The sequence below is a fragment of the Rousettus aegyptiacus genome, unplaced genomic scaffold (genome assembly GCF_014176215.1).
Source record: "Rousettus aegyptiacus isolate mRouAeg1 unplaced genomic scaffold, mRouAeg1.p scaffold_m13_p_5, whole genome shotgun sequence".
Lineage (NCBI taxonomy): Eukaryota > Metazoa > Chordata > Mammalia > Chiroptera > Pteropodidae > Rousettus > Rousettus aegyptiacus.
Window position 1 is genome coordinate 23,271,980 of NW_023416308.1, and position 26,234 is coordinate 23,298,213.

The 26,234-nt window shown below is 43.4% G+C and overlaps 1 protein-coding gene across 4 annotated transcripts in view; it reads right to left on the reverse strand.

Annotated features, from left to right (window-relative positions):
- The window catches only part of LOC107521844 (protein HIRA), a 75,686-nt gene that overhangs the window by 45,456 nt on the left and 3,996 nt on the right, over positions 1 to 26,234 (reverse strand). Inside the window, exons 1-7 of one of the 4 annotated variants that reach the window (XM_016166906.2) lie at positions 11,489 to 11,601; positions 11,280 to 11,413; positions 10,166 to 10,256; positions 8,781 to 8,875; positions 8,458 to 8,526; positions 2,054 to 2,149; positions 702 to 862 (exon numbers count right to left, since the gene is read on the reverse strand). In XM_016166906.2, coding sequence (XP_016022392.1) covers positions 702 to 862; positions 2,054 to 2,144 — 252 coding nt within the window. In that variant the 5' untranslated portion in view covers positions 2,145 to 2,149; positions 8,458 to 8,526; positions 8,781 to 8,875; ... (1 more) ...; positions 11,280 to 11,413; positions 11,489 to 11,601. Of the gene's footprint in view, positions 1 to 701; positions 863 to 2,053; positions 2,150 to 8,457; positions 8,527 to 8,780; positions 8,876 to 10,165; positions 10,257 to 11,279; positions 11,414 to 11,488; positions 11,602 to 13,292; positions 13,356 to 26,234 lie in introns of those variants that run through there. The other 3 variants (XM_016166903.2, XM_036221492.1, XM_036221493.1) reach the window with 3 other exon arrangements.

Below are 26,234 nucleotides of genomic sequence, written 5' to 3' on the forward strand. Positions count from 1 at the left end.
AACACCACCATTACCATGCTCATGACAAACTCGAATGTCTGTCTTTCCCACCAGGCTCTAAGCTTCAAGGGAGAGAACTCCACCTCCATCCACTTTTATTTCCTGTACCCAGTAATGCCTTACAGGTAGTAGGCACTTAAAAACTGTCTAATGAACAATGGCGAGCTTAAGCTCTGATTCCATATAAAATGAGAACTTAAATTAAAAAAGAGATAGTAAAATACTGCACAAGCCACTACAGTCTCACCTCCAGATATTTTGCAAACCATACTTGTTAACTGTAACCAAAAAAGTCATCTATCCTGCAGAGAAGAATTCAGTAAGCAAAGCCACAGCACAGTCAGGAAAAATACAAGATAGCAATGCAATGTGAATGTCACATGTGAGAAAAAGTTTCATCATGTCTATGGCAGCCAGCTATGTGGCACAATGTTATGGGGACATCCCTAAGGTTCTCTTAAGCTTTAAAACTTATAAATCCTTTTCACTTCAAAGTTGGACGTTTGATAGCATCTGACAGATATAAGATTTTCATCAATTGACTCTTCAGACTAGAGTGCTCACCCTAGAGAACCCTGAGTAGTCTGCTCTGGTCCCTGGACTCTGCATTCACCCACAAGGTCCAGACCCTAGCCAGTTCCTCTTCTATGCACAGAAGTGAGGAAGGCTGCTGCATCGAGCTCTCTGGGCTGTCCCCATACCTCATCAAAAGGTTTGGTGATGCTGGTCTCCAACTGCCAGTCCAGAGTCCTCCACACCTTCAGGCTGCGGTCATCAGCTTGAGACGCAATATATTTACCAACAGGGTCCCAAGTCAATCCCTTTACCAAACCAGAATGACCTCTCAGAGTAGCTAGAATTTCTGCGAAGAAAAACAGGAGATTGGAAAGGTGTAACCTAGGGGAAAATGATGACTCTACATGGAAACATGGGCCACGATCTATGGGCTATAGAATGACTAGCCAAGAGTAGGGATTTCAGGAGTCCATCTTGGCCAGCCACCACCCCTGGCACAAGCAGAACTCCCAAATCTGGTCATCACCAAGGCAAAAGCGACCTGAAGAAATGACTACACCCAGGATTTCCCTTCATTCATAGACAGCACTTGTGGGTTGAGGCTGCTTGTACCCTGGAAGGAGCCAAATTCTATCCCATTATCTTATCTATAGCCAGTAGTCTTGCCCATGGTTTTTCTTTCTGGACAGAAGCCTACTCCACCTGGGCTGTGACACTGGCATTTTTGATGTAAACCTCCCTGGCAGTTCAGGGGACTGGGCACTGCACTGAGTGAGTTCTCTGTTAAATCATCACTGAGGACAAAGGTGTATGAGACAGTATCTCCTAGAGATCTGCAATCTAAATGTCACCCCAACCTCCAAATTTACTTCTCCGTGGCCAGGCTGAGTATCCCCACAAATGCTAGTAGCTTAGAGAAAATGACTTCGATCAAGTCCATGGATGATCCTTTTTAGTGCATGAGGAAAACATACTCCAGATATCGAACAGGAACATGACAGCATCTCACTAGTTATAAATTGCAATGCTATGCCAGGTTATGCCATCTGTCATGACTTTAAACACATTACTAAGAAAAATTAATCTTTTACAAAACTGGATTTTTCAGCTTACATCTGCTCAAGGGCGTCACAGAGGAAATGGCAACTGAGCTGAAGCCAGAGCCCAGCAGTGGGAGGGCTGCCCTTGAGGGCACATGTGTGAGGGCACCCAGGTGCACTGAAGGTATGGCACAGGTGGGGGTAACCAGGTGAGCTGAGCACAAGCTGGGCATGGTCTCCAATGCCAGTTGTCAATGTACCACCTACAGAATCTGTGGCACATTCATGTTAGCACTCAGTTACTATTTTTCTTTAATATAAACCTCTTTCAAAAACTCAAACAAATGTAATTGATGAAGAAAAAAGAACTGAGTTACTGATAACACACATGAATCCCTGTCCTCTGTGAGACATAGCCTGCCACTAGCTGAAGGAGACAGAGCCCACCCCACTGATGAGTGGCCCATTTCTGCTGCCACCCAGTCAGAGGCTCAGACCTGGAAACTTGACTGCATTCCAGATGACGACAGTATTATCCACGCTGCACGAGGCCAGCCAGGCGTCATGGGGAGACCACGCTACATCCATTACATCTGGAAGACAGAGGGCTGGCAGTGAGTCTCTTACCTGGCATGCAGATTTAGTAAGGGGGGCACACTCAGCACCACACTTGTCTGCCAGCTGGGCCAGCAGTCCCTGGTGTCTGAGGATACCTGACCTGGGACCATCATAACTAGACTGTTTTTTAAAGCCAATCTGAAAAACTTCCCCACTAAGGTTTTTCAATTGGTCATAAAATTTGAAGCATCAAACTGATCCCGCCCCACTCCTTTTACAGACAAGCAACTAAGGGCACAGCTGAGAGACTGGCACCTGTGGCATTACACTCATGTATTAGAAGCCTAGCTCTGACACCTACTGAGCCTACGGCCTGGGGCTCGTTCCTCAACCCTGCTAAGCTTATTTCTCCCTAACTGGGCCTTCCTCATACAGCCCTTTGGGCACTGTGGGTCTAGCACTTCACAGAATGCCTGTCACACAGTCAGAGCTCGACAGCTACTGACTAACTGAATGAATGCAAAGTCTCTTCAGATTCTTTTCTTCATAAACTGGATCTCACTTCCAAGATGCTGACAGGAGCGTGCCTTCCCTGCATAGCCACCAAACAAAATTAATCATGCTCATTTCTTTGTAACTCAGTTTTCACATCTGTAAAATGAAGATTAAAAAAACTACCTATCCTCAGACGGTTACTGTGAGGATTTAGTGAGAAATTACCATAGAACAGTGCCAGGCACACGCCAAGGCATCAATAAGGGTCAACCATGATGGTGACGATGCCCATCTTGCCATGGAGGTGTGGCGGGCACGGTCTTACTCATTTTTCTAACCTCACTGCCTGATGTAGTGCTACATGTACAGAAGAATGGCTGGCGAGATGAAGAATCAGAAACACAGCAGCAAGTTAACAGCTATCTAGTCCTTCCCTTGTAGGACTTTTAAAAAGAGGCATAAGTAAAATAGTCAAAATTTCAGTTGCACTTTTTTTCTAGTTTTTAAAAAATCTTCGGTGACAGCTTGAAAAATTTTTTCCACATTGACTGGACTTTGCATTTCACACTGTATATGAACTGGTATGCTGCATTTAGTATTCTAACAGTCTATGTGATTTTCAGGGCTTCTTGCGATTGTTCTGTATTCTATGTCACTGAGAACATTTGCTACAGACCTAATAAACAGAACTCTAACTGGGTTCCAGTTTTCCATGCTAATGAGCACATCTGTATATGTCATTCCCGACATCCTGAATTGTTTTTTGGGGTTTTTTTTGTGTGTTTTTTTTTTTTTTTTTGAGACTGATATCCCCAAATGGGATTCTGGGCAGGAGACCTGAACATGTTCCTAAAGTGTGGAGTCTCTTAACACTGCAGATGGCTTTTTAAAAACCTCTAACTTCACACTTCTACACACAGAATGTCCATTTCCAAACTCCCATATTAGCTTGAGGATTATGATCTTTCCCTTTAAATCTATTAAGTATATTGTTATATTTTAAATTTTACTTTGATTAGCAGTGAAAGTGAAGATTTTCTGCATTTGTTTTTCTAGAGTTGTCTTATCCTTGAATGACTCTACTCTACTCTGTGCAGTGGATCTAACAAATACAAAGACTGAGGACCTCCTCTAGGAGCTTAGAGTCCAGGAGGATAGAAACCTCATGATTTCACTGTGGTACCTAAGTCCTAGAACAGAGAAGTAGTCAGCTTGGAATCCAGAAAGGAGACATGATTTTCATAGCAATTTCCATGGGGTACTGATACTATAGGCATTAGCTGCAAATTCCATCAGTTTACCTTCCTATTGTAGAAGGTTTATGTAGTAGTCTGTTATTCTCCTTCATGACATCTATTGCCTGTTAACCTTGAAAAATATTCCTTCTGCTAAAGGTTTGATATTCAATTCTGTTTTCTCCTGCTTTAATTATTTAGAATGCTCCTCTCTTTAATATCTGGAATTTATTTTGGTGTATGCTATATTTAGTGAGGCTCTAAATTACTTTCCCCTCACCCATAAACTGCTAATGGTTACTCTATTACAATGGAGAATAATTCTCTCTCTCCATTATTGATAAGCAATGCCACCCTCATGATATATCAAGCTCCTACGTACACTGTAGCCTACTTCAATATCATTAGTTTTGGCCAGAAGCTTGTGACGTGACGAACACTGTAGCTTTGAATGATTTCTTCCATAACCTTACTTATCCTTCCAGATGCCCTTTTGAGTAACTGCTGAGTTCTGCAGTAAATCCACACATGACTTAATTTTCTCCCAAAACCCCAGTTTTGCAGCTTCTGCTTCAAACTATATCATCCCCTTTCTCTCACTGCAGATCTTCACAAATGTAAGACCTTCCCTGCATCTGAAGATTTAAGTTTCTAGTCATTATTGTTCCTATCAACAACATTCCCATCATCATTCTTGGTGATTCCAAGAGGATGATTTTTCTAACACCTAAGGCTCTTAGAATCTTAAATTCCTCCTCTTCTTTTAATGATCTTGGCCCCCACCACTACCTCAGCCATTCATTCCCACAGTCATGTCCAGAGATCCTCCCTGGTCTCAATTCCAACCCTCTCTTACCATCAACTTGGTACTTCCAGCTCACTCTCAACTCCTATGGTTCTTTTAGTTGCTATAATCCACTGATGCTACAGGCCTTCCACTGTCTGACTCCATATCTCGCTTAGAGTCCACCATCCCCTCTGCTCTTCTCCTGTGTCTTCACAGGTGCATGACAAAACACAGCCGAGTTCAATCTAGTTCTATTCGCCCCCTGGTCTTTCTTGAGCACCCTCAAATTAGGCTTTCACCTAGCTACATCAACATGAACTACACTTGCCAAGCCCTCCAGGGGCCTCCATGCTGTCAAGTCCAATGGTCAATCCTCAGTCCTTACCTGGTCTTAGGCAACATGTGATACACTGCTCACTCCCTTCTCCTTCAAAGGCTCTCTCCACTATCTTAACTGGCCTCTCCATCTCAGCCTCTTTTGCTGGTTCTTTCATCTCCCCAAACCCCAGGCTCTATACTTTGCCTCTGTTTCCACCTACACTTCTCCCCTGTACTCAAGATGCACATATCAAGATGCCAATGCAGCAGGTCCACTTACACTGAGCAAACTTAATACACCCAAAAACCAACTCCTAAACATTTTCCCTAGCAAACATTTCTGTCCCACCCACACACCCCCCATCTCCAGTGATGGCAACTGCATCTTTTCCATTATTCAGGCTACATCCCAGTCCATCTTAATTCCTCTGTGTATCTCACACCCCACATCCCATCTACCAGGAAATCTGCACCTAACCTTCTCCTGACTTCCACCATTACTACCCAGGTCCAAACTGCCATGTCTCTTACCTAGAGTATCAGCAGCCTTCTCACTGGTCTCCCCAGTAATGCCTTTTAGTCTCCTAAAATAAGGACTCCATACAGCTGTCATAGGCCTTTCTACTCCTCTGTTCAAAACCCTGCCAAATCTTCCCATCTCAGAGAACAGCCCTAACCATAACCTCTGGTCCCTTCACCTTTCACTCCCTCTGCCCTAGTTCTTGCTTGTGTTTCCCTAAAAACACCAAGCACACGTCTACATTCCAGGGCTATTCCCCCTGCTGGAAAGCTCTTTGGAAGAACCGCACAATTGTCCTTCACCTCCACTGGTCTCTCCCCTTGGATGTCACCTTCTCAGTGAAGTCCTCCTTGAGAACTCTAGGTGAAATGGCACCCCATCTCATTTTGCTCCCTGACACTTATCTTCTACTTTCTTACATGACTAGTTTATTATCTGTCTCTTACTTATAACAATGTAAACTCTGAAGGTAGACCGGCACCTGAAACACACAGGTGCTCAATATTTTTTAAATGAAAAATAAATGTTACTTTGGGGAAAAAATGTCCTTAGTTTTTCCATCTATGGAGTGGTCCTTTTTTATCTCTCAAGAAAGGTTTGTGGTTTAAGTCAGCAATCTCATACATTTCTTGGTAAGATTATTCCTGAGTATTTACAATTTTTGATACTATTATAAAAGAGCCCTCCTATTACCATTAGATATTCTAACAGGCCATTACTAGGGAAAAATAAATAATTTACAATTTTCTTATATGTGGCAAATTCAATGACTCATTTTTATTAGTCATAAGTGTTTTTTCAATGATTTATAAGTTCTAAGAGTTTTATTCTTTTGGGTTTTCTTGATATGTAACAATGCTATTCTCATATTATTTCATTTTTGTTTTATTTTCCAGTATGTCTACCTTCTTCTGATTTCTGTTCAATTGTCCTACAGAAATTCCAAAGTAACAAATTAAATGTTGGCACCCATCCTATCTTTGCTCAACGAAACGACTCAACTCTGAACTGTAATATTTGCCATTGGTTTGAAAAAGACAAAGGGACTCTATCATTTTAAGGAAATAACTTTCTATGGCCATTTTTTAGAAAGCATTTTTAATAGGAATTGATGCTAAATTATCTCATACTCCTTTCATAATTCCTAAAATGACTCATTATAACTTAATCTATAAATCAGATTTCCTTTATACAAAATTCTTCCATCATAAAGCATATTTAGTCAAAATGAATTACTGTTTTCAAATGATATCAATTTCGTTAGTATTTTGTTTCTGACTTCTCTATTCATATTTTTCTATGCTTTCATTTCGTTGTTCTTTTTATTAGGTTTGGAAACAGCATTATAGCTTCCTTTAAAGAATAAATATTTCTATGTTCCAGAATAATGTTTCTTAAAAGTTCAAAACAATACATAAAAAAATAATTTAGGATCAGGAACCATTTCTGAAGGTAGTTTCCATCTTCTTCAACGGTTACTACTCTGTTCAGTTTTCCCTAAAATTGTATTTCTTCTAATATTTCATTGTTTTTAGTTTAATACTGTAGACATTACATTTTGTATTCTTTGAGGATATTCTTCCTCTCGTTAAATGTTTTTCTAGACCTTTCACTTCTAATTTCATCTAGGTTTTCTTTTCTACTCCCTGATTAAATATGCCAAGCATATATTTTTTGAAGTTTGTTTTCAAAGACCCAGTACTTTCTATTCATTTATTTCTGCTTTTTTCACTAATTTTTTCTTCTTAAAGTTTCCACCCATACCTGCTGCTAGGACCATTGAATAAGAAGTAGCAGGTACCCCAGTTGAAGGTGGGCAAATCTACCTTCCTAGTAAAGGAGAGCCCTGGGGTGGTGAGCCAGGAGAGAAGTCAAGATTGTGGCTCAGACTGAACCTCATGTGACGCGTCCCATAAAAGTCTCAATTGAGGCTCTACCCATGCTTGAACACCCTCACAAACACCACACCAAAGTTCCAGAAGCCCAACTAGAATCACAGCTGTAAATAAGCAAGAGTGCATTACACATTTTTACTATTATCAACATTAACACAATGCTGCTCTGTCAGCCTTCACAAGAGTGGAATCAATCTGGTCACCAAGACGTGGGTTTGTTCACCTCGGTCTCTGCAGAGTATTTGCTGAGTATACTGCCAATGGATTACAGCTGATGCCTTCCAAACTGCTCAGTCCTCCCCCATCTTTTCCTAGAGCTCGAGGCTCAATTCCAAGCATCTTGACAGCCTCTCGCCAACCCCTTCAAATATCCTACACTGAATCAGAGCCCATCCCCATAAGCCTACTGCCCTTATTGTCTCAGTAGAGGACACTACCAGCTATCCAGGCATCCAGCCAAAAATCTCCCTCATCTTTCTCCTTGCTCTACCCAAAGAAATTCCCCAAATCAGTCTCCTTCTCTCTATGACAATTATCACAGGCCTAGTTCAGGCCTTTGAAGTTTGCATCTGAATCACTGAAACAAATTTCTTTTCCCCATAGCTGTCAGAATGATCTCCCTCTTGTGCTTCAAAGCTTTTAATGGTGCCCTGTCTCTTCTATGATAAAGGGAAGCCTCATTAGCAGGAAGCATGAGCATTCTATGACCTAGTCCCTGTACACACAGTCCAACTACATGCTGCTCCCTGCCTTGTATGTGAAGATCCAATAATGGTGAAATGCTACCAACTCACCATTCACACCAAGCCTTTCTCACTTCTGCTGTCTCCCTCTCTGGGAAACCCTTCAGGCCATTCCCGGGCTAGACCACAGGCTTTTCTCTGTTACCCCTGGCACCAAATCAAACATACAGCACAAGGCTTTAGACTATCAGCTGACTGACCTTCCTCCTCTGCAGTCCAAATCTGTAAAATGTGTCTTCTTCCATTCCGATTCTATTTACAACACTTTGAAAATATACCCAAGGTCAAGTAAAAACTTTTCACTGGGCCCCTGTGTGCTGGTTTCTGTGGAATAAATAAAGTGTGCTTACGGACTTAGTGATCCACTGATGAAGGTAGTGATTCAGTTCACCAGGATAAACAGCAGAACGTGGGGAGTTCTACATTAAAGATATAAACATATACCCCATGAGGGCAGGAGTGGGGACACTGAATGCAGCTGGAGGCAGGCAGTGGGGATGGTAACTGCACAGACCTTAAGGGACAGGTAGGGTGTGACTGATGGTGATGGGGAGGGATGACCCAGACACAGGGCTACTATAAGGACCAAAAGGTCCACAGGGGCCATGGAAGTGCTGCTGCTGGTCTCAGACAGCTGCTGGGGCCACCCACCCCAACAGGCAGTCCCACTCACCGCCTGAGTGACTCCGGAGGATGGAGACACATCGCCACTGCTCCACATTGGCAAGCTTACCACTGGAGCCGAACACGGTGCTGGGGCCGATGTACCTGTGTGAAAATGCAATCAGAAAGGCACTCCAGGAATGTTCTGGGCACTGCACAGATATGCTCACTGCGGCACAGCTTATCATGGCAGACAAAACAAAGCAAAAACAGACAATGGCTAGAAAGCAACAAATTGTTGAACAAGAGTTGACTAAGTAAATTACAATCCATACGCTTGATGAAATACTATATAGCCATCATAATGATTATGGTAAAAGACTATCTACTGCATGGGAAAATGTTCACAATCTATAATTAAGTGAAAGAAGCAGACCACCGGATAGCATATACAATAAGATACCACTATGTGATGAAAAAATTACAAGTAACACAGATATTAACAATGCATGAAAAGTGGATCAGAAGGACACACGTGAAAAATACCAAAATATTAACCATGGCTTTCTTTAGGTGGTGGAATTGTGACTTTTTTTCTTTCGTATTTTTTCAGTTTTCCATATAACATACTAAATAAGTTATTTGTTTTGCTAAAGCAGCAAAATCAATAGTATTTGTTAAGCCCTCTTATAATGAATTAAATGCCCCTGCCTTAACACCTGAGAAAGCACTCCAACCATGGGTACTACTACTGCCACTCAAGCCATCACATGGGCTCCTATGGAGGTAGCGCTGACACCAATGATGTGCAGAGCCTTTGTTAACAGCCTTCACTCCAGAAGAACTCTTCACAAACCCACAGAGAGAGCTTGTCTCTACTCCTAAAGCCATGGCCATAGGGCCACTCTGGCTGAGCAGTGGGGTAGGTCTGAGACCCCAGTTTGACTGGCCCCAGAGTCAGCTGGGAAGCTGATTATGGAAGAGTCCCATAACCTATGCTGAGAGACTGCCTAGGAGTAAAGAAAAAGTTTCCAGGAGATGATTAGTGCATTGTTGGTACAGAATACAGGCTTTCAAGGGAGGCCTCTGAATCCCCTGCCCCAGATTCCATCAAAGCGCCTTGACTTTTAACCACTTAGTACGCTGGAAAATTTCATTTGAAGAATAAAACAAACGAAGCTCCCAATGTCAGCATTGGAAGGGATCTATCTGCCCTTCCTTTTCAAGTGGAAACCCTGCAGTGCTGGTAGGGGCAGCTGAGCAGGTTACCAGGCAGGTGAGTGGCCTGCTAACTCCCTGGTCAGGCCCCAGCTGCTCATGGCCTACATGTGCTTCCTGCTCCTTATGAAGTCAGGACTCTGGGGACTTCAGTGCCAGAGTAGGGAAAGTGACTATGATAAACACCAGCAAAAAAGCTTCTAAAAATAAATGTGAAGAAAGGAAAATGATGCTTACGTAGCCCGCTTCCACACCATAATCAGTTTGTCATCTCCCCCAGAAGCTAAATACATCCCACTGTTTGACCACCGCACACAGTTCACACATGCTGGGAAGAAAAAAAAATAGGATGATGAAAATCCAATAGTCCATTTGCTTTATGCAGAGTCTGGCAAGATGTAAAGGGTTTATAAAATCTATCTAATCTATTCAAGGCATCTACTGTGTGAGAGCCCCAGAAGAACGATTCAGTTCAGGTACTAACCTACTTGTGCTGTAGTAACAATTTATCAGAACAGAATATGGAAGGGGAAAAGCTATATAAGTTGAGAAGTGTTAATGCTGTATGAAATTGTCAGTAGGAAGAGGCTTATTTCCATGAAAACTGATAAATACCTAAATCTCCTTATTTCAAAAGGGCTGTCTAATAATGAGATTTCTTTCTGAGTAGGGATAATACTTGAAATGAAGATATGTGCTAAACGGCCAAGATGCCTTTTCCAAAACTTTCAGGAGACAGCTTGTTAGAGCATGAAACTCTGACTTCCTCAATATCTGTCAGCCCTTTTAAATTAGGATTTTCCAAACTAGTTGTACTGCAAGTTGATCGATCCTGCACTCATAACTGAAACCAAAAGAAATTCTCGCTGGCCCGATAGGCTAGAGCCTCTAGGAACACTCATAGCTGGGCCATTGGGAACCCTGCAATATGAGGGACACTATCCAAGTTGTGGCACACACAAAGCCTGTGAGTGACTTGCGCTCCAGGTTGGAGGATGCTGAGGAGCATGTTGGGAGAATAAGAACACAGGGCAAAGGAAGGGGACATTAACTGTTAATGGAGCATCTGAGGGAAGGCAGCTAGGTTGGAAACCAGAGCCAGGTACAGTCACTCTAATGCTCAGGGGCAAGAAACTAAGGCACTAATGCAGGAAAGGAAATCACAACACTGTCCAGTGGCCAAAAGGGTCCTGGAAGAGGGCTTTAGAGTGACATAATGGTAATCTAAGATATTTGGTGAGTTGTCTTTTACGCACCCTTCCCCAGAACCCTACTGCTTCCAGGTCGCTGGCCCCAAAGCCCCATGGAATCAGGCAGTAACGACTCATGAGCAGGAAATCACCAGAGGTACCTGCAGACTGTCCAAAGATGGTTCTGTGGGCGGGCCGAGTCTTCTGCTGAATAACTCACCCAGGTGTGCAGCCAACATCTGTGCCTTCAGACAGCAGGCCGAGGGGAGTTACCGCCGCACGGGGCCTTATCTTTCTAATTACAAACACATGTGCTAACCTTGGGCACTCTGCCAACACGCAAAGCCTGCAAAGGGCCACTCTGTAATACCTAAGTGATTGTCCATCTGGCAAAGCATCTTGGGAATATTTTCATCCTTCTCGTCATCCTCCTGGAGGACTGGAGACATATTCCAGATCACAACCTTCCCAGAATCCTGTCCTGGAATGAAGGAGCAAAAATAACTCAATGTGCAAGGAGTAGACTATTAACTATGAGACACAGTCCTATTTTAGCTTTCATATATCACTGGACGAGGCTGAATTTGAATTACTAATATGTTACAAAAAAGATAAAGAAAAACAACTGCTGATGAGGACGAAAAAGAGTGTTGATTTAGTAGTATGCTGAGGCCAACATGACTTCATGAAAAGAACACTGGACTAGAATCAGGAGGAAATCAAATTCTGGTCTGGCCTCTAACACAAATCCACCAGGGGCCCCTAGAAGGTCCTTATTCCTGCCAAGGACCCAGACTCCTCATCTGGAAATGAAGAGGCTAGAAAAGCTTTCCCAGCACCCTTTCCTATCTATGCATGGGCACACTAGCAAACAAGAATAGCATAGTCCCTCCTTCCCTTTCCTGGTGCTGCCTAGAGTCCACGACTACTCCCACAAGTGAATGAATGCTTTGAGACCCAAAGGTTCATTACTTTTTTACCTGCCCTTTGCCATCATATACAGATGGGAGATAGCCGAAAAAGGGTATTTAGGGTTCCTGTGGTCATAAACTGATGTAGTACTGGGCTAAAAAATTTATCTACGCATTTTAGTAATGATTTCTCTTTCTAATATTTCCATTACTGATAACTAACAAAAGTCCAGCCCCTCATTTAACTTCCTGTTATAGAGGGGCAAAAACTAATAAACGCCTGGAAATGGACATGTAAAAAATTACCATAGGGTACACTTGCAATTGCCTTTTGGCCAATATGTAAAAATATTTCCTAATTAGCTTTCTTAAAGTCTACTTAGAGTCTTCTTGTGGATGAGGAGAAAATCCTGTCTCCCAGTTAAATCCAGCAGTCCAAGGTGATGCCTATAGGCACCTCTCGGGTGTGGCCTGAAGCACGCTGGAAGATCAAGGTTTCCCTACATGCCCCTGCAGCAGGAAGTCCACAGATAACCTGTCCTGCAGCATCTGGCCTAAGAATCCAGAACTCAAAGTGGTACTCTCCAGGTGCTGCCCAGGAAGACTTCAGCAACAGGGAGACCCTGATCTGGGGTGAAGCTGCGAGGAACTGGGCTCTGGAGGAATGCTACCTTGTGTGATTATATATACATCTTGGTGTCCTCGCCTCAAATATGATTTTGTCTTTCCAAACAGAGGTATGTTACTGTAATACTGCAGCAGGCACTGGATGAAGCACAGTGATGATACCATGGACCATATTTTCAAATAAGTATGCATATCTCTACTTGCCCTCTAACTCAGCTAATTCCTTTGAACCTAGAACATGGATCTAAAAACTACACAACTTACTCCATGGGTTAACCATCTTCTCTCCCTTTTCAGATGAGAAAATGCTGCCAGAGACAAGGACCCAGACCCCCTGGCCTCTAGGGTTGAGGCTCTGTCCACGGGACTGCCTGGCACTCCCCATGCTCAATAAGCTTGAGTTTGGGCATGTAAATTGATTTTAATATTAACTCAATAAATAAAAATTAGAAAATTATCTATTGAGAGCCTACTTGAGCCAAAAAAAATTATGATGTAGCCTGTTTAGGCTTAAACTGAGCCATATTCATACTGAAAACGAGCAAATATTCTCTCTACAGTTCAATGGGCAACCAACAGAAGCAGAGCAAGGTGGCAGGGCTGTGAGTATTTCCTTCTGTTACTCCATGAACATACCTTGTCCTCCAGTTGCGAACTTGGTCCCGTCAGGGTGAATATCAACTGAAAAAATTGGCTTGCCTAGAAACAACAACAACAAAAAATACACAACATGTCTTGGGTTTTATAATTAAAGAATAGCAACAGATTCAAACTTTTAAAATATTGGTTATTCAAGTAATATCTCTAATTATTGATCCCAGGAAAAAACAATATGCTACCAATAAATTACCTGTAAGGGTGGAGTAATCTAACTTTTAAAGTCTAAACTTCTGGAAGACTCTCCAAGTGACATTAAATAGCGGAAAGTCTAAAAGTGAGACAAAGCATTGTCACTAAAATGACTGAGCCCACAGGTCACCTGAGCATTCATACAGAAGTCCGCTGGACAAGAACCTAAGACCTCCTGGGGATGTATATTTGTAAAGTCTACAAGCTATTCATGACAACAGTCTGAGTCACAGGGGCTACACCTCTAGCCATCTCCCTATCCCACAGATCTGTACTTGGCTGGCAGCCCAGGCACAGGGAGCATGCCCTGGCGTTTCTGCCTGGCTATCTGAGAGCTAGGTAGGGCCATTGGCTGGCTGCAACACAGTGCTTCCCTCGTCACACTTCTGCTTCCAAAAAGTGCCCCATACATTTATGCTGCATCAAAGTCCATGAAGAGTCAGCCTTCTCGGCATCTCCTTTTGCTGACCATCCTCCACAATATGTGTCCTATGTTTAACTGGATGTTCAGTCCTTCCAGAAGAAAAGGCTGTGGCTACTAGCTCTTGAGAATCTCCACAAGGCTCACTCAGTAAAGGCCCCAGCCCATACCAGGAGCCCATGAAGCTAGATGGCTAGCTGGATGGACCAGACTAGTGAAGGTACCGAAATCCATCAGACTGTGGAAGTAATCCTGGGGCCTGTGCCCAGAGAGAATTTGTCCAGCTCCCTGGTCTGCTTCCAGGCTCGGAGTGGCACATCAATCACTATCACATTCATCACCACATCCTCAGCTTCTAACATGGGCCTGGTGAATGGTAGCTCAGTAATATTTGTTTAGTGACAAATTAGATGCATGGACAATAAACTGAGCATCAGCAATTCCTGATACAGACAAGGGGCTGTTGCTAAGGAGTTTCTTAGTCAAGGATGTTCTATCTCTGTCACTCAAGAAGAGGTAGCATGGACACTCTGAGAGTTAACAGCTCCAAAACCGCATTGTAGCATATGCGGGCAGGGTATGGGGTGAGCAGTGGCTGCTTAAGAGCTGAAAGTCTTCCCAGGGCTCCCATCTAAATGTGGAAAATCAAATGCTGGTACTCAAAAGGCAATGGCCACTATGAGACCAAGATGGCACCGAGCTCCCCTCGACTTCTTCTGGAGAGCCACACTCTTACAATCAAATCAAGCATGAGCTTCCATAAGACAAGGAGAAATGCACTCCCCTTTTTATTGGTCATTACATGGTGGTCAGGGAAACTGCTGTGCAAGACCATTAGCAAGCAGGTGAGCCAAATGCAAACACTCTATTTTGTCTCAGGGAGCAAGCAGAAATCTAGGAAAGCTTGAAAATCATACCATATGTTATTTCATCTCCAGTACTCACTGAATTCCAAAACAACAAAGGCTACCCCAAGAGGCCCCTGCCTTGCTGGCAACTCCAGCCTGGTCTCCAAGCCCCTCAGTCACTTCCAAGTCCACACCCAAGAGCCAGAGTTCTTTAGTGACAGGTCAAGCTCAACCAAGCAGTGGCTGACTGCCTTCCTGGGGTGCTGCAGTGTGCTCAAAGGTGTCACAGACATAGGAAATTCAGCCCTCATCCACTCTGAGCTTTCATTCCAAGTGTTCACAGGACAAGCCTCAACACAGCTCAGCACCCTATATAGCTCTGAAGGAACCAGACGCAGCAGTGGAGTGCTCTCACAGAGGCCTGAGGAAAGAGCCTTCAAGTTATTCTTCTCCCATAGCATGGACAGGGCAGACTCTAATCACTGGTACCTTAATCTTTCAGAAAAAAAACTCCAGAAAACTATACAGTGGTCTAAAAGAAGGTAGGTCCTGAGAACATAGGTGAGAACTGGAAATGCTCCAAGTAGTGCTCCCTTGCCTGTGCGTTCAGGCCCATGCTGGCATGCCCAAGCTCTTCCTGGGCCTGGTGGCTCCATATGTGATAAGGTATAGTCCCACATGCTGCCACTGAGAATGTGCCACACTTTCCCACAGGCTGGGGGTCTGGGAAGGACACAGTTGGGAAAAGGTAGGTTTCTTGCCCATCTAGCCATAAGGACAGCCTCAAGAAACAAGAAAGGACAACTGGGGCTGTGGGCCCAGCCTCAAGCTATATAGACAGCATTGCTCCAAAGGCTGTAAGGAACGGCGAGACCATGGCACCTACTGCTAAGACTGAGCCTTGGAGTCCTGCCAGATACCAGAGGACAGTGACCAATTAGCACCACTAAGAACACCGCGAAATTCAACAAAGCAGATATCTACAAGTATAATGAGGACAGCCGTGGGGGAGCCTTGACCCCATCAGCATTGCTGTCTCCACTTGAGGCCTCCTGGGCCAGCTACAGCAGGCGAGCCCATGGAGGAGCTAGCCAGTCATACCATCCAGGAGAGCCAGAGACATGCTGAGGTATGTGCTTTGGAGCTCTCCCTTTCCGTGGCCAGACCCTCTCCTTCCCAGCCCATGACATGCTCTTGAGCATCTAACATGGCTCTCAAACCCTACAGGAAGCCCAGAACACTCTCTAAATCTCATGTGGCCCTCTGAGATAAACACTTCTGAAGTTCTCATTTTACCATGAGGGGAAAACTGAAGCACACAGAGAGGTTAAGAAAAGTTGCCTGAGGCCACACAGCTGCTTGGTAGAGCCCAGGTATCTGGTTCCAGAGTCCAAGGCATTAAATACTGTGGTGTGCTGCCCTTCCAGGTGAAGCTAGGAGGAGGTATGCCTGGAGCTGCTATGTCAGGATCATACTGCCTAGAGGAAACTGATGCAAAGCCCACAGATGGAAAGCATATAAGGAAGCAAGAGACAGAATAAGAGAGCATGCACACACATGCACTGGGTCCTGATAACCTGGTCTGGGCCCCTGGACTTGCTATGCTAAGCATCACCCTGGACACCTCAGTCCCATGAAACCATGTGCTTCCCTTCTCTTGAACTTAGGCTAGCCCTGTGACCCATTTTAACAGACCCATTTTGACTGAAGCAATACTGTTCCAATTCCAGGCTTAAGCCTAAAAAAGGTCCAGCAGTTCAACATTGGCCCTCTGGAGAAAGCCAGTTTCCATATAAAAAGTCCAACTATCCTGAGACCACCATGCTGAAAAGAGGTCCAAGCTGGCCACATGGAGAAAATCAAAGAATCCAGATAACAGTGAGAATCAAGGACCCAAAACAGGACCCAAGGTGGGCTGTTCTAGCCCTAAGCTGCTTGAGCCCTTCCAGCAGATTCCAGTGGAGCTGAAATGAGCTATCCCTGCTGAGCCCTGCCAAGTTGAAGAATTACAAACAAATAATAAAACGGTTATTGTTTTTAGCAAGTTTTGGGGGTAGTTTGTTAAACAAGAGATAACCCAAAATGCCAATTAATTCACTTTTCTGTTTAAGCCAACCTGAGCTGGGCATTTGTCAATTTAACCAAAAAAGTTCTAGCTGACTCAGCATTAGTAGAGTAAAACATCAGGAAGGACCATCTACCTGGCCCTGATTCCTTAAGTCTGTGAGACAATGTATTATATGTCCCCTCGAGAAGCAAATTAAAATCACTCACCTGCAAGTCAGATGCCAGCCTGACTCCCCAAAAGCACATACATTTGAGTCGGGCTGGGAGGAAAAGCTTAGTTAGCTGCACAAGCACCAATTACAGCCCAAGTCCTTGCCACTCACAGCATCAACAAGACATTTTCTCAATCATCCACCTTTGTGGATATCTACTGTGAGCCTGATATTGGGCTAATGAGAAAATAAAGATAGAAAGCTTAGCCCTGCCCTCAGGAAGCTCCAGAATGCAGACAGTAATATGAACCTCACTGGCAGAAGGACAACTGTCTGCACAGGTAAAAAAAAAAAAAAAAAAAAAGCCACGTAACTCAACCTGGGATGGAGCTTTCTACAGAGGAGGAGGAGTCAGCCAGAAGGATGGGGGAGGAAAATTTCAGGCAGAAGGGACAGAGATGGACTCAAGAATGAGCCTGGCATGCAGCTTTAGAGTAGAGCTCAGGTCACAAATGGGAGAGAGGAGGCTGGACAGACAGGAAGGCCAGGGCAAGGGACAAGGCACCACTAAGGAGTGCAGCCCTTTCTCTATGGCTACCTCCAAAGCAAAGGGATGCCAAGGTTAGATTTACATTTTGGTTCCACACAGCTACATGGGACATGTTTAGCTGTTAAGGCTGGAAGGGAATTTTTAAACTGAAGTGAGTGTGAGGCTCCAGGCTCCAGGGAAAGGCAGAGATGAGGACTGGGAACAGGCCTGAGTTTTAGCATTAAATGCCCCTGGGCTGTTGAATCCTCAGCCCTGCTATGCAGCCTTGAGTAAAGTATTAATCTCTCTAAACGCCAGGTTCTTTATCTGCAAAATTCACCCTGAGGAGCACCTTATCAAACAGATTAAGATACTGTGTCACATTGCTTCTAAGATGCATGCATTTCACATGTAAACATTTCTGAGATCAGGATACACCTTGGTGGAAGATGTAACTGGTGTATAACCGCCACAATGTAACTTTCCTAGTGATGTGCCATAGATTAAATGAAATATAGTAGTGGACCTACACAAAGCTACCGGCATGGTGGCTGGCTCCTTACCTTCTTACAGCACTATACCTTTCGATCCTAAGGAAAACAGTGGCCCACATCCCCTCAGCAGGAACAGAACTCTTTTTCTAAAGGGATCTTTGAGGTAGAGCTGAGGAAAAGGACCTTATGGCTTGACCAATTAGAGAACTTTTCCTGTGGCATGGCATAATACAAAGATAAGCTCCCAACTTCCTCCAGCATTTGACCTTTCTTTGTAGAAAGACAGACACAAAAGATAAACTAACACACTCCCTGTCCCCTAGAGCCACCAGGCAGTCTCATATATCCTCTGAATGACCATGGCCAGTGCACTCTCCCTGCACACCCATGACAGCCCATTTCCCTTGGGCCTCTGTCTCCAGGTCACCCCTCCCAGATACCCTCCTGGACCCCACCTTAGTTCACACATAGTACTCCACTGTGACTCTCTCCACAGAGCCATTACACTTGGCCACTGTCTCCTGTACGGGGGTTTCCAATCTGATGACTACAGTATAAATGCTCTCCATCTGGCAAGAATAAAGAGAAAGTTACTGAAGCTGGGTTTTGATGGGGCATGGTCAGGTGTAATCCTCCCTTACATTAGGGGTAAGATTCCCAGAGGAGGCCCAAGTGTAGAAGTTAAACTCTGAGTAGAGAGTACTGGCTAGAGAGAAGAAGCGAAAGGGCAAACGAGAGTAGCAGACCATCTCAATGACCTGAGGACCTTTGGTTTGGGCTCTTATCTCCGAGCCTTTATACTCGATAGCTCTCTGGGCAGATCGGACTGGAACATCTGTGAACAAGTCCCACTGGAATGGAAGCCTACACATTAACAGTGAAAAATCCATAAAAGAAATTAAAAAAACAATTCCACTTAAAATAGAATCAATAAGAAAAATTACTTAGAAAAGACATCCTGTGTTCATGAAATGGAAGATTGAATATAGTTAAGATGTTAGTAATACCCAAAGCTCTACAGATTTAATATAATCCCTATCAAAACTACAATGATACTGATTGCAGAAATTGAAAAACCTGTCCTAAAATTCATATAGAATCTCAAGGGACCCCAGAGAGCCAAAAGAATCTTGAAAAAAAAAATAAAACTGGAGGTCTTACACTTCCTGATTTCAAAACTTCCTACACAGCTAGAGTAATTAGTGTGTTCCTAACATGAAGACAGTCATACAGACCAATTCAGTAGAACACAAAGCCCAGAAATAAACCCTTGCATATGTGGTCATGTGATTTTCACAAAAGTTAACAAGACCATCAGGATAGTTACTTCAACAAAGGTGCTGGGAAAACAATATCCACATGCAGAGGAATAGAGCTGGACCTTACCTAACACCATATATAAAAATTAACTCAAAATGGATCAATGTAAAACCTAACACTATAAAACTTGTAGAAGAAAACACAGCAAAATGCTTCGCAATATTGGATTTTGCAAAGATTCCTTAGATATGATACCAAAGGCAGAGGCATTAAGAGAAAAAATGGATGAACCAGACTTCTTAAAAATTAAGAACTTCTGTCCTTCGAAGGATACTAAAACAGAATAAAAAGGCAAACCAAAGAACAGGAGAAAATATTAGCAGATCACATATCTGATACAGGATTAATGTCCCGAATATATAGAGAACTCCTGAAACTCAATGACAAAAAAAAAATTCAATTTAAAAAATCTGCAAAGGACTTGAATAGATATTTCTCCAAAGAAAATACACAAATGTCCAATAAACATATGAAAACATGCTCGAAATCATTAACTAGCAAGGAAATGCAAGTCAAAACCAGATTGAGATATCACCTCACACCCATTAGGATAGGTATAATCAAAATAAATAAATAATAAGTACTGGTGGGATGCAGAGAAACTGGAACACTAATCTATTGCTAGTAGGTACATAAAATAGCACAGCCACTGTGGAAAACAGTACGGTGGTTCCTCAAAAAATCAAAAATAGAATTACCTATGACCTAGCAATTCCACTTCCATGTATGTATCCAAAAGAATTGAAAGGAGGGTCTCAAAAAGATATTTGTACACCCACATTCATAGCAGCATTATTCAGAATAACTAAGGTGTGGGAGCAACCCAAGTGTCCATTCATGGATAAATGAAAAAGAAACTTGTGTTATATCCATACAATGGCATATTAATCAGCCTTAAAAAGTAAAATAAATTCTGACATATGCCCTAATATGGATGATTCTTTAAGACATTATGCTAATTGACATAAGGCAGTCACAAAAGCACAAATATGGTATGATTCTACTTATATGGGATCTCTAAAGTAGTCAAATTCATAGAGACAAAGTAGAATGGTAGTTGCCAGGGACTGGGGGTTGGGTGATCTGGGGATTTGTTACTGTTGTTAATGGTTTGAGAAAGCCCATGGCAGAGGCCTGAAATTCAAATATACCTTCACAGTGTCACTAACATCCCATTCTTTGAAAGGTAGGCTCATCTCCTGAGGTAGGGACACAGATGTCATCAATCACCTCACAGAGCCATCTGCTGCTATTATCACTACTCCTTTCAACCACAAAAACTTCTCCAGTCTTAAGTAAGCAAGACCACAATGACATCTAAAAGGTGTTAGATGTCTTGAGAGGTTCAAAACATAGTACAGGAAACTGTAGCAATCATGCAACTGTTTTTCCCTCCACAAACTAAAGCAGAAGAAAGTGAGAGTATATCATTTATAGACCTTAATCACTTCTCCTGCAGCATTTGCCAACATACAATCAAGAAAGTTTGGTAACAGTCTGTTTCTTCATACTTTTTTTGCCTCTAATTTTGCAGAACAGAGACCTTCCTTAGACGTTATCTGCAAAAATGGATTTCTATAAATATAATCATCTGTTCCAAACAGTTCCATTAGAAAATTAAGAGCAATTAAGAATAATATTCTCATGGGGTGGAGTGTGGGGAGAATCTTAACAATAACCACAGTTAAGAAAATAATACTATAGTTAATACTATGTTGCATGTTGCAAGTTGCTTAGAGAGTAAATCTTAAACATTCTCATCACCAGAAAAAAAAAATTCTGTAACTATGTTTGGTGACAGATGTGAACTAGACACTGTGGTGATCATTTCACAATACATACAAATATTGAATCATTGTGTTATATACCTGAAACTAACATAACTATTATTATATGTCAATTACACCTCAATTTAAAAAACAAAACAAAACCCTACAATATTAAATGGAAAATGCACAGCAACATCTTAACTATTCCAGTTATAGGTGCAATCCAAGGTCTGAAAGGAAGCTACAAAATAAAAACACTGGAATTGCTATGGTATCAGAGATTGGGCTAGGGGCTTAAAAAATTCAGATACTTTTATGTATTATGTATGCTAAATAACACGTCTTTTTAAAAAGCACCAAGTCACTCAGTTATTTTTTTTCCAAATGCTCTGAAAGACAAGTTTTAACAATGTGTTTTCTTTTTAACATTTTCTAATTTTTCCTAAATTGAATAGGTATTACTATTCAAATAGTAAAAAATAATTTTAATTTTACAAATTAAAAATATCAAATCACAATATACTTAATTATCCATATCCACACATACACCATAAGAAGTATCCTAGTATAATTATATATGGCAATTATCACCAGCCAAAAATAAAAGGTATTTGTTCTTTTCCTTAATAATAGCTCTAGAATGGAGTACTAGTGTTCTCAAAAGAGAAAAGGCAGAGAGGCTTCTCATCAAACAGGTGCTTGGAGAAGGCCCTGTGTAGTGGCCTCACTTGGCCCACCTGTCGAATAGAATTCAGGCTCTTTCTCCATCTGCTTCTTTCTGATCACAGTGGACAGCAACTCTGCCCTTTGCATGGGAGTCACCCTTCAGCCCTCTTTTATCTCGTATCTCACATTCTACCCTGGCAACTCTACCTTCACAATATATCTGTAATTCAAACTTTCCAGGGAGGCGCAATGTTCCATATCTTGAATGAGAAATAGGTTACAGAGTGTATTTGTCAAAATTCATCAAAGTGTACACTTAAAGTGTGTGCACTTTCTATGCAAGTTATACTTAAAAAGTAATGAATGTGTATACTACACACACACACACACACACACACACACACACACACACACACTCAGAATCCAACCATTTCTCACCAGCACCATCACCTTCATCACCAACCTGGTCCAAATCATGGTCATTTCTTGCCTAGATCATTGTGACAGCCTTTTAATGGGTCTCCCTTGCCCCAACGCCCAGCCTAGTCCCCAGGCAGAGCCAAGAAGCTCTCTAAGACCCAAGTCAGACCACGTTACTCCTCTGTTCCCATCGCACTGAGACTCAAAGACTCCTAGCAGCCTATCAGGTCCTCCCAGTCAGTCCACTGTTCTCTCTCTGGCCTCACCATTTGGTTCTCTTGCCCTTGTGTTGCTCCAGTCTCACTCCTATCATAAGACATCCTTGCTATTCCTCACATCCACCAGACAAGTCCTCGCTGTTCTTTCTGCTTGGAATGTTCTTCCCTCAGGTGGCTGTCCTCCTCACCTCCATCAGGTCTGCTATGGGTAGATGCCACGGGTAACCTGTCCAGGTCCCCTCCCTCCAGGAATGAAGCACAATCCCCCAGCTGTGGGAGCTCCCAGCTGAATTCTTCTCCAGATGGGACCTGCCCTCAGGGGGAGAACTGTTTCAACCAAGGTCAGGCCCCCTTCCCAGGACAGCCTACACCTAATTACTGTGGACATGGCACAATAAAGGCCTGGGTCCCTCACCCCAATTCGGGACAGCTCTGAAGGGCTATCCCATTTCCAGAGACCCCCACAGAGTTGGCTGCAGCTTTTATTCCACTTGCATATAGCTTAACTTCTTCCTGTCCAGTCTGGTTTCCGTCACTCCCCTGCAGCTGGGGATCCCAAGAGCACTCCCCAATAATTCTCCTGCATGCAAAATTCTCCAACTCAGAGTCTTCCTGTGACAGAGTCTCTGCTCACACTTAACCTTCTCATTCAGGCTTTCCCAAAGCACCTATTTAAAATTCTCCCACCCACCTCACACACACACACCGCCCCCCCCACACACACACCCCTTCTCCAGGACCCTTCATCTCTGTTTCTCCCCACACTCACGGGCCTAGTGCTCTAGGTAACTGCTCATGTGTATGATGTCTGCTGTATGTCTCCCCAGTAAACTCCCCTCCTATGTCTCCTTTTCTGCTTATACAGGACGCCTAGCAGATACCCCTCCCAGCCTCACTGCCTAGAATACATCACATATTGCTTGCTCCTAAACAGATCCCAGCAAGCTGCTGACTCCCAGGATGCAACTGGCACTCATTACTGGTTGAATGGATAAATTTATTGAGTGCCTCTAGGTGTGGGGCCCTTCTGCTGGAATATACAGCAGTCCAGGAGCCTGCACCTACAAAGGTCTATTTCTGTCCCTCAAATGAGGCTTGCTGCCTCTTCCATCTGTCCCTCACCATAGGCAGCTTCCCTATGACTTGGCCTGTCCTAGGCTAGTTAATGCATCAAGGCAGGTATTGCTTTAAGAGCAATAAGTTTTGACCTAAAAGGTTTCTTTTTTCCAGGGGTGTTCTAAACCATTTGCTATCTGTTTTATTTCATCTACTTCCCTATCTAAAATGGAAAGCTCTAAGACACAATTATATAAATAGGCTTCTTGGGTAAGCACTTGGGCAGAATGCTTCCCCTCATCATTGGAATCCCCAGCGGATTCCACTAGAAAGTCTCATCTATTAGAAAAGCTAACCAGGATGAATAGGAAGTTTGTTGAAGCAAATCAACTCTACCAGCCAAGAGTAGCAGACACTGTGGGCTGCCAATCCACCAGCCACCTTCAATCAACCTTCCTCCAACATTCAATGCTCATTTGACATGTACTAAGTGCCTAATGCAGTGTGTGTCAAAGGCTTTGGGAGTAGAGCATGAGCAAAGACAGACCCTCTGTCCTTTGAGAGCTTACTTTCAGTGAGGAGGTCTCTAGCAGAACCCCAATTTTAGTCAGGTATCTACCCCTCCCCTGTGTAAGTCAGCAGGCAATGGTAACAAGTCCTGACATGGGTCAGCTTTAGGCTGCAATAATTTAGCAGCTTCAGGAGCCACATCCTTCCATCTTCCCCTCCAGTCATCCTCGGTATACGCCTCATCCTCATGGCCACAGGCTGGCTGCCATATGCAGACCTAGTGAAGTCTTGCAGAAGAGAAAAAGGTCTCTAATGCATCCCTTCTTACCCAATTCCCTAGAAGCCCCCAGCAGACATGGTCTCCCAGATTTATTGGCTAGAATAGCATCAAATGGCTGTTCCCCAATAAATCCCTGGCACTCACTCAGATACCAGCTTAGGGCTGGGCTATCAAGACTCAACCCTTGTAGCTTGGCCTGCAGAGGAGGGTAGACCTGGGGAGGGGGAAAAAGGGATTCTGCTAGAAAGAAATAGGAAGCAGGCAACCCACAGTATCTGTGATGCTCCCTTTCTGCTGTTTAATAATGTGGACATTGCCAATGGCCCCACTCACCTCTCTAGGTATTGATGCTTGCTCATCTTGGCATGATGATAAAATGTGCTTGCATCAATTTTTGGTCACCAAAAGTAAGCCCTTGAAGGATATAGCCTAGCAACCTCTGGGGAAAAGGAGGGGTCAAGGCAGAGACCCTTCTTCCAGGTCACCAAAAGGACCCAAGATCACTGCAATGGCAGCAGGTCTCCTTAGTGGTCAAAATCAGATGCTGCCCAGCAATAAACTACGATTCTGCTCATAAAGTGAAAACAAACATCTTTTCAAGCACTTCTTAGATAAAAACAAATGTTTAAGAAAACCTCATTTCCTAGCCCTCATCTTTACTCTTTCTCTAGCATACTAAAGAAACTCAGAGAGTGACCCAAATCTACACACAGTAACCCACCTCCGCCCTGTTTCCAGTGCCTACCCCACTTCTTCTTACCTTCCCCGCCCCCCCCCCACCCCGCCACTGACCTCCCTGTCTCACTCATCATCTCTTACCAAGACCCAGGGAAACTGCCTCTTAACACCCCAGGGACATTCTGGAGACACAGGTTGGATGTTATACCCAGCCTCCTCAGAAACCTCAATGTGACCCTCCCCCAAAATCCTAAAAGGAAGTCAAAGCTTCTAACAAGGCGCTCAGGCTCAGTCTCCCATTCCCATTCTCCCCCTTAACCTGCTCAGTCATGCCCTAAAATGCTCTGTTTTCTCTTAAATGCTCTCAATCCTCCCTGGGCCTTTGCTCCTGATGCACCTACAGTAGTTAGGCCTTTTCCACTATCATAATCCTCCTGTGGTCATGGCTCAACCCAAGGGCACACCACAAACCAGATGCTCAACCTTGGGGCCATAGGAGCTCACTCATGTAGCTCTGGTTTCCTTCTGCCCTGCACTCTAAAATGTGGTCTGTAGGTCCCTCTCTCCTACCTACTGCACAGCATTCCATACACAGGGATAGCTTTATGTACCCCCAGAGCTTTTCTCTAAAAGCATTCAATGTTTGGTGCATATATGCACATGTATATTATCCAAGGCAAAAATCCCACCCAATTTTCTTCTGAATCCTCTTTAGATGTACCTTGGTTACTGTCTTCAGGCATAAGTCAGTGAGAGATAATGTGAAGAGCTCACATTCCCTGACCTTTAACAGGTAGCAGGTCAGGCAGGTGTTGTTGGCTTCATTTGACAGATCAAGAAAAGAGATGAAACTTCCATGACACATATTTGGTAAAGCAGAGAGCACAGAGACTCAAGAAAAGGACTGACTCCATAATAAAATGCAAAATTCTTGTCCTCCAAGAAACTTACAATCTAGTTAGAATGATGAGACAAATAACAATAAAGCTGTTCTTATCTACAGCAGGATTTCTCAACCTCAGCACTACTGACATTTTGGATCAAACAACTCTTTGTTGTGGGGGAATGTCCTATGTGCCGTAGGGTGTCCGGCAGCAGTCCTGTCCTCTCCCCAGTAGACACCAATAGTGCCCACACCCCTCAGTTGTAAAAACCAACTCCAGACATTGGCCTGTTTGAGAATGCCTAATCTAGAGCCAACTGCAAAATTTACCTTAACAACCACTGCAATCATAAAATGTCACCATTAGGATCCCTCCCAGACTATTCTCAGAGACAGGTCTGCAAGTGCCCCTCCAGCA